The 8,416-nt window shown below is 38.8% G+C and overlaps 2 protein-coding genes across 2 annotated transcripts; both read right to left on the reverse strand.

The window, feature by feature from the left end:
* Window positions 1-2,164: 2,164 nt before the first annotated feature.
* On the reverse strand, window positions 2,165-3,158 carry LOC108928348 (odorant receptor 131-2-like). The gene has a single exon (XM_018742245.1). It carries the CDS (start codon window positions 3,101-3,103, stop codon window positions 2,165-2,167), a length of 939 nt encoding a protein of 312 aa, XP_018597761.1. The 5' UTR covers window positions 3,104-3,158.
* Window positions 3,159-4,249: 1,091 nt separating this feature from the next.
* On the reverse strand, window positions 4,250-8,182 carry LOC108928347 (odorant receptor 131-2-like). The gene is made up of 2 exons (XM_018742244.2): window positions 7,268-8,182; window positions 4,250-4,291 (listed from the first exon to the last, which is right to left on the reverse strand). The coding sequence occupies exons 1-2, from the start codon at window positions 8,162-8,164 to the stop codon at window positions 4,250-4,252; spliced, it is 939 nt and encodes a 312-aa protein (XP_018597760.2). The 5' UTR covers window positions 8,165-8,182.
* Window positions 8,183-8,416: the final 234 nt, after the last annotated feature.

The raw sequence follows: 8,416 nt of genomic DNA on the forward strand, positions 1-8,416 counted from the left end.
TGAATATTAGTTATTACAGGAAAAGTGACTTACCTCTGACTTCCTTGTGTAAATTGTCAGAGATACGGACTGGGTGCTTTATATAAGCAGTTTGTTTTCTGTGGGTTCATCAGTGTGTTTACTTGTGTATATGAATTAATTTGAGAGGGGATTACAGGCATCCATGGAGAAAAGGATTTGGTCGAGTGACACTAATTGCCTGCAAAATGATTGGACACGCTGCTATACAAAGTTTCTCTGGTGCTTTTCCACCAGTATGTTATTTTTTAAAATTTCTTCATAGAGACCACAGTAAAATGCAGTAAACCTCTTTTGTGAGGTCATACTTTGGAAGTATTAGGAAAGTTATGTCTGTGAATATTTTTAGAAATGGTTTTGTTCTGATACTTATAGTATCATCATGCTTTTGTTTGAAGCTGTGACTCAATGGTCCAAAAGAAAGAGTTAACAGAACAGTTAGTATTCATTTTCAACCAGTGAGCCTTTCATTAGGGTTTATTTTAGTGTAATCTTTTTCTTTATTACAGGTGGGCTAACTGGACACAAAATGTTTAAAAGAGCTTTGCAGTATTTTGCTGGGTTTGCAATGCAATGCAATGTTTACAACCGCTCAGCCCAAGCAGTGCTCGAACCTCAGACCCACCACACAGCGAGCACCAGCCAAAGCTGCTGTGCCCCCACACCCCTGTATGATAGAGTATGTTAAAAGTAATTTCCGAGTTTATTGCTCGTTTTTGAGCGTCAGTGCTTTCAGAATAGGAGAGAAGTTGGTCCAAAAGAGATTTGTTTTCAGGTTAACCTTCAATACTGGAAGCCTGTTTTGGTCTCAGGTTTTATTTTGTGTCTCACATTTACTGGAGTCCCATAGTTCTGTGGTGATGTGAAAGAGCTTGTAAGCAGGATATTGTTAATATCAAGAAGAAATATTTTTTTTGGATAGAATATTTCTCTGTGATCCACTGGGAAAGGTAAATGTTACAGATCTGACATTTCTCATTTTTAAACTTGGAAGTTTGTCCTTTTAATCCCAAAAGTTGTATTTCATTTGTTACACAGTTACCATGGAATTAATGAGAAAGCCATGTTGTGGTGGATGGGTAGTGGTGCTTGTGGCTTCTCTTCCAGCAGCTACTATTTACTATGTATTAAGAACCAATGCTATAAAAAGTACTCAGACAAACAGTTACGGTTCCTCAGTCAGACAGGACTTAATTGACATCAAGAAAATGGCCTTCCACCTGCAAAATATTAAAGTAAAATTTACATTTATTCATTTAGCAATTGCTTTTCTCCAAAGCGACTACCAACAAACTCTATATAGTCTCTGTCACGCACGCATAATGGGTGAACCTGAACAGCATGTTTGACATAGAAAATATCTGCAACAATTCAATGACCTTTTTCACATACATTTTTATTTAGCTTTACTTTTCCCAGTAGTTCTTGTCACCTCATTTAAAGTGGACTGAACACAGCATAGACTTTGACTGACAAGTAATTGTGTTGTGACACATATCCTTAAAATAAATTGTGACCCTCTAAAGTCTTGCTCAGAGTAGTTTATTTTTATGCAGATTTCAATTTTTTGTGTATGCAACATTGAAATAATGTGAGATTTTCAACCTGAATACTTTAGGAGGGTACTATATTTCAGAAATGAGATGCATTCTATTCTTCACAGAGGACTGTCTTCGCTACCCTCAGTTAAAACCTCTCTGAGTTCTAGACGTATATGGTAATCTGATAAGACCTTTCATCTCTGAATTCACAGTCACTGGAAATTCCTATAATAAACAGACAATAGCATATACACACACACACACACACACACACACACACACACACACACACACACACACACACACATTTTCAGAACCCCTTGTCCCATACGGGGTCGCGGGGAACCGGAGCCAACCCGGTAACACAGGGCGTAATGCCAGAGGGGGAGGGGACACACCCAGGACGGGACGCCAGTCCATCGCAAGGTACCCCAAGCGGGACTCGAACCCCAGACCCACCGGAGAGCAGAACTGTGGTCCAACCCACTGCGCCACTGCGCCACTGCACCCCCTCTACAATAGCATATATATATATATATATAGTGCAATTAATTTTAGGAATTTCCAAATAATTTGACGTTCATTATTACCATTGCTTTATTTTGTTAGTGTTTCAGGTTTACTGGTCTAACCTTTCCAGTACACACTGAAAAGTACATTTTAAAATATGAGACAAATTTTTGGTCTCTAATCCCATATATAAATGGAGTTAAAAATCGTGGTAAGATATTTGTTATTAAATAATTTGAAAACATTATCTTACTTCTATCATTGGGGAAAAGTGGGAGAAGAATTAATTCCAACAAAGGAGCAATATAAGACATCATACAGAACAGCAGCTGTACACCATGCAGTAAAATGGTGTTCTGAGCCTTCTTAGCAGAAACTGGATCAGTGGTAGCAGTTTTAGCAGCGAAAAAAACTCTGAAATAGGTGTAGATCAGTGTAATCCACACAAAAGACAGGAGAAGTACATTTACTGCAACAGCTTTGTCCAAATGATAAGATGTATTGTATATAGACAAACGATAACAGAAAATTCTGGAGGTGAAAATAGTTAGTGGTTGAGTCAGGAACAAAATGACAGTATCAGCCAGTTCAGGCATAAATGTCACAGTCCAGATAAGAATAATGAGGATGTAGGTCCTTCTCATGGTGCAGATCTGTGAGTGACGCAGGGGCTTACAGATAGCGATGTAGCGTTCAACTGCCATTCCAGCCAGACTCAAGGGAGTGTTCTTATGGGTCATAGATCCCACAAGTAGTAGAACACAGCAGACTGACACATTCACCGGTGGCACAGCATATATCATGACATTTAATGTCACAGATATACTGAGCATAATCATGTCATTGATTACCAGGTGAATGTACAGTATGTACCTTGATTCCATGTAAAAAACTGGACTCCTGGAGAAGATGAACACAAAACTTCCATTAATGTAATTGATTATGATGCCAAAGAATATAGCAATGAAGTTTTTAATGAAAACATCTTTAAAATCATCTTGAGCCGTCCTGGATGGGTATGCTGTAGAGTTCATTGCCACCAGGTTTTGTGAAACTTTGAAGTTTCCTAAAATGATAAAATAAAGTGAACTAGCACCCATATTATTTTTTGAAAGAACAAATTTTTTCAGTTGTTTGGGTGGTGCTGTCAAGTAATCTTTTTTAACAGTAAATCAAGAGAAGAAAATATAAAATATATATTTTATTATATAATAATAATTATTTAACAAATATACAACTGTTAAATAAGATACATAGCTGGTGATACTTGTAAACCAGCAAAGGCATGAAAAGTTAATTAATTTAGACCAATATTGGTTACGAATATTTCATAACCTTGAGAGAACTTTCTTCTAAAAAGATAGTGTTTCCTTAATTTAATGTTTAATTTTTTTCTGTAGAAATGTAATTGTTGTTGAGTTATTTAAGGAAGAGAAACTTACCTTTGAAGGCTTGCAGAGTTTCCCGTCAGAGACAGAGAAAGTTCTTTATATAGACAAATCATGTTATGTTTGTTTTTTTGCATCTACATGTTTTTGTTTGCGTGCATGCTCGTGTGTGCAGGAGATAATACAAGAGGGAAATACAAGGATCCGCAGAGAGGAGGACCTTGTGGAACAACATTACCGAAAGTCTATGGGGCCCTGAAACTACCAGACAGGCAAAGATAGTGTGATGTTTTCACACTGTCAGATTGTCTAGGCTTCTTTGTACAAACTACACAATAAAATGCAGTAAACTTGTCTTATAAGTGTTTTGTGTTGTAAATTTATGAAGGAAAAGTCAGTGATTATAAAAATAAAAATCAGTGGAAGACAATTACATATGATTTGACAAATTATATAATTTGGCGAAGGGGGTGTGGTGGCACAGCGGGTTTGACCTGGTCCTGCTCTCTGGTGGGTCTGGGGTTTGAGTCCCGCTTGTGGTGCTGTGTGACGGACTGGTGTCCCGTCCTGGGTGTGTCCCCTCCCCCTTCAGCCTTATGCCCTGTGTTGCCGGCTTAGGCTCCGGTTTGTCGCTGCCCTGCTTGGGACAAGTGGCTTCAGACTCTGTGTGTGTGTGTGTGTGTGTAATTTGGCAAAAATGTGAATGTTCAGTATTTATCTGTAGTGTCATGCTTCACTGTCAAGTCAAATGACCTGATACACAAATACAAGTCTCGGAATGACACAGCAGGCTTACTTGAGCATTGGGAGTGACACATCCCCCACCTTGTTATCCTATGATTGAAATTATTGGTTATCTTATGTACAGAGATTCCTGAATGCTGTTACACAGTGATATTGTTCCAGTTTCCACACAAAACCAACAGAGTAAAATGCAATGTTGTCAGCACTTTTTCATATTTTAAAATGACTTTCAAGGAAATAATCACCAAGTGTCAATACCAACAACATTATGTGACGTATAAAGACAACAGTCAAAGAGATTCTTATATTACTTTTTCCTTTGCACGCTGTGTCAAAGTGAACAGAAAGAAAGCATGAACGGAGCAACTAGTACATGTTTTGCAAGCAGTGTGGCTAGTTTTGAGTATTTTTAAGAAGTCTTTCACTGGATTTTTGAATGCTGAGAGGCTTGTAATATTTAAGTGTGTTAATCGCAATGGTACCTTAATGGTAGTGTGCTTATTTCTGATTTGTTAATCTGTGAACTTTTTCTGAATATCTTTGTGTTTTTAACAATGTAGAAGTTTCAAGAATATTTGGCTGTCTTTTTATTTTGGCTGTTGTATTTAATAGAGTCTTGTATTTCAGTGGAAACATGAGACACCTCCTGAGGAAAATATGACTTTTCATATGGAAAACTTATTATGGGCAGCATGATGGCACAGTGAGTAGCGCTGCTATCTCACAGCACCTGGGTGGTTCAAGAAGACATGGGTTCAATCCCCACTCAGTCTGTTTGGAGTTTGCATGTTCTCCCCATGTCTGTTTGGGTTTTCTCCCACAGTCCAAAGACATGCTGCTCAGGTTCCCCCATAGTGTGTGAGTGACAGAGACAGTGTGTTCCAATGATGTATGGATTAGTGGCCCATTGTAAGTAGTGTATCTAGCAGTGTAAATGACCTTGCTGAATAAGGTGTGTGGGCTGATAACACTACATAGAGTTCATTGGAAGTTGCTTTGGAGAAAAGTGTCTGCTAAATAAATAAATGCAAAAATTCTAGAGACAATGGTTAAGTGAAAATAATGCATGTTTTTAACTCATCATTTAATGACTTACATTGTAGTTCTACAATTTTCATTGAAAAAAGGATCCTTAGGCATAAAAACTGTCCCTTACAATGCACATATGTTTAGTTGAAATTTTATGAAATCTTAGTATATTATGTATACTGCAATAGATGGTGTGCCAAGACAGTGAAGAAGTAACTTTAAACAAAGGAAAACAAAGCTGTGTAACTAACTTGGATGAAGAATGTACAGATTTTGTACTAATATTACTTTTACTCTGTGATCTGAGTTTGAGGAGTTGGTGCATTTACTGTGGGTGGCGGAGGTTGGATCTGGGGCGCAAGACTACACTTTTGAGCCTTCCTGAGGTGTCATGGGCCTAATTCAACTTCAGGCCACTGTGCACTGAACACTTTCACTGATGAAGATAACAACGGCAGGGTGAACTCTCCCACACACACACTGTCTGAAACCGCTTGTCCCATGCAGATCACAGAGAGCCAGAGCATAACCCGGCAACACAGGGCATAAGGCTGGAGGGGGAGGGGACGCACCCAGGACAGGACACCAGGCCATTGCAAGGCACCCCATGCAGGACTCAAACCCCAGACCCACCAAAGAGTAAGAGCCAGTCAAACCCACTGTGCCACTGCACTTCCCTGAGAATGAACTCATAAGTACAAACTGATTTTGTCTGCAAATGTAAGAAAAAAAAATGTTTGCCAGATGTATTGGACTGCTGTTCATTGTGTAGCAGGACAGTGACCCCAGGATATACTCTACGTTTAACACAGAAGTTCATGTCACAAAAAAGTACAACATTTTAAATTTGGCAAATTAATCAACAAATTATAATCCAGTTGGGGATGTATTTACCTTCTTCAAAATGAGACTTCAAACACCAACTTGAGCATCATGCACCAACTTAAAGAGACTGCAGTTAAAGTCCAGCAAAACATCTCAGATGAAGGAACAAAGAGGACAATGATATCAGCAGGAGAAAAGTTTGATACAGAAAATATCTGCAACAATTCAATGACCTTTTTGACATACATTTTTATTTAGCTTTACTTTTCCCAGTGGGGGGTGTGGTGGTGCAGTGGGTTGAACCACAGTCCTGCTCTCTGGTGGGTCTGGGGTTCAAGTCCCGCTTGGGGTGCTTTGCGATGGACTGGCGTCCCATCCTGGGTGTGTCACCTCCCCCTCTTGCCTTACGTCCTGTGTTACCGGGTAGGCTCCAGTTCCCTGTGACCCTGTATGGGACAAGTGGTTCTGAAAATGGGTGTGTGTGTGTGTGTGTGTGTGTACTTTTCCCAGTACTTCTTGTCACCTCATTTAGAGTGGACTGAACACAGCGTAGACTTTAGCTGACAAGTAATTGTGTTGTGAGATGTATCCTTAAAATAAATGGTTACCCTCTAAGGTCTTGCTCAGAGTGATTTGTTTTTATGCAGAATTCAATTATTTGTGTATACAACATTGAATAATGTGAGATTTTTATCCCGAATACTTTAGGAGGGTACTATATTTCAGAAATGAGATCCATTCTATTCTTCACAGAGGACTGTCTCTGCTACCATCAATGAAAACTTCTCTGAGTTGTAGACGTATATGGTAATCTGATAAGACCTTTCATTTCTGAATTCACAGTCACTGAAGATTCCTTTAATAAATGGACAATACCATATACTATATAGTGCAACTAATTTTAGAAATTTCCAAATATTTAACGTTCATTATAACCATTGTTTTATTTTATTAGTGTTTCAAGTGGGGGGCGTGGGGGCGCGGTGGCGCAGTGGGTTGGACCACGGTCCTGCTCTCTGGTGGGTCTGGGGTTCGAGTCCCGCTTGGGGTGCCTTGCGACGGACTGGCGTCCCGTCCTGGGTGTGTTCCCTCCCCCTCCGGCCTTACGCCCTGTGTTACCGGGTAGGCTCCGGTTCCCCGTGACCCCGTATGGGACAAGCGGTTCTGAAAATGTGTGTGTGTATGTGTGTGTTTCAAGTTTACTGGTCTAACCTTTCCAGTACACACTGAAAAGTACATTTTAAAATATGAGACAAATTTTTGGTCTCTAATCCCATATATAAATGGAGTTAAAAATCGTGGTAAGATATTTGTTATTAAATAATTTGAAAACAATATTTTACTTCTATCATTGGGGAGAAGAATTACTTCCAACAAAGGACTAATATAGGACATCATACAGAACAGTAACTGTACACCATGCAGTAAAATGGTGTTCTGAGCCTTTTTAGCAGAAACTGGATCAGTGGTAGCAGTTTTAGCAGCGAAAAAAACTCTGAAATAGGTGTAGATCAGTGTAATCCACACAAAAGACAGGAAAAGTACGTTTACTGCAACAGCTTTTTCTAAATGATAGGATGTATTGTATATAGCCAAAGGGTAACACAACATCCTGGAGGTGAAAATAGTTAGTGGTCGAGTCAGGAACAAAATGACAATATCAGCCAGTTCAGGGATAAATGTCACAGTCCAGATAAGAATAATGAGCATGTAGGTCCTTCTCACGGTGCAGATCTGTGAGTGACGCAGGGGCTTGCAGATAGCGATGTAGCGTTCAACTGCCATCCCAGCCAGACTCAAGGGTGTGTTCTTATGGGTCATAGATCCCACAAGTAGTAGAACACAGCAGGTTGACACATTCACCAGTGGCACAGCATATATCATGATATTTAATGTCACAGATATACTGAGCATAATCATGTCATTGATTACCAGGTGAATGTACAGTATGTACCTTGATTCCATGTAAAAAACTGGACTCCTGGAGAAGATGAACACAAAACTTCCATTAATGTAATTGATTATGATGCCAAAGGATACAACAATGAAGCTTTTAATGAAAGCATCTTTAGAATCTACAGTCCTGGATAGATCCTCAGTGGAGTTCATTATCACCAGTCTTTGCAATGTTTCCTGCAATGATAAAGAAGTAAAATATTTCAGTGTGATCAAATGTAATACATTTCAATGTAAAAACTAGCCAGTATAACATTTTTCTTCAGTTTTGTTCACTATTTAATTATTGGTTTATTAATTTAATTTATTTTTTTTTAACAGGAAGAAAATTACTTAGTGTCCAATATTTTATTTTCAAATTAAATGTTATAGCTAAGATATTACAGAAACAGCTTACTTGAGATG

Source organism: Scleropages formosus, chromosome 22 (assembly GCF_900964775.1).
Source record: "Scleropages formosus chromosome 22, fSclFor1.1, whole genome shotgun sequence".
In the NCBI taxonomy this organism is placed as follows: domain Eukaryota; kingdom Metazoa; phylum Chordata; class Actinopteri; order Osteoglossiformes; family Osteoglossidae; genus Scleropages; species Scleropages formosus.

Bases quoted from the DNA above. Each gene is read 5' to 3' on its own strand.
- LOC108928348 (XM_018742245.1), bottom strand. From the start codon at position 3,103: ATGAACTCTACAGCATACCCATCCAGGACGGCTCAAGATGATTTTAAA.
- LOC108928347 (XM_018742244.2), bottom strand. From the start codon at position 8,164: ATGAACTCCACTGAGGATCTATCCAGGACTGTAGATTCTAAAGATGCT. The intron at 4,292-7,267 runs GTTAGACCAGTA...TTTCAATCATAG, and splicing joins TTTCAGTGTGTACTGGAAAG to GATAACAAGGTGGGGGATGT.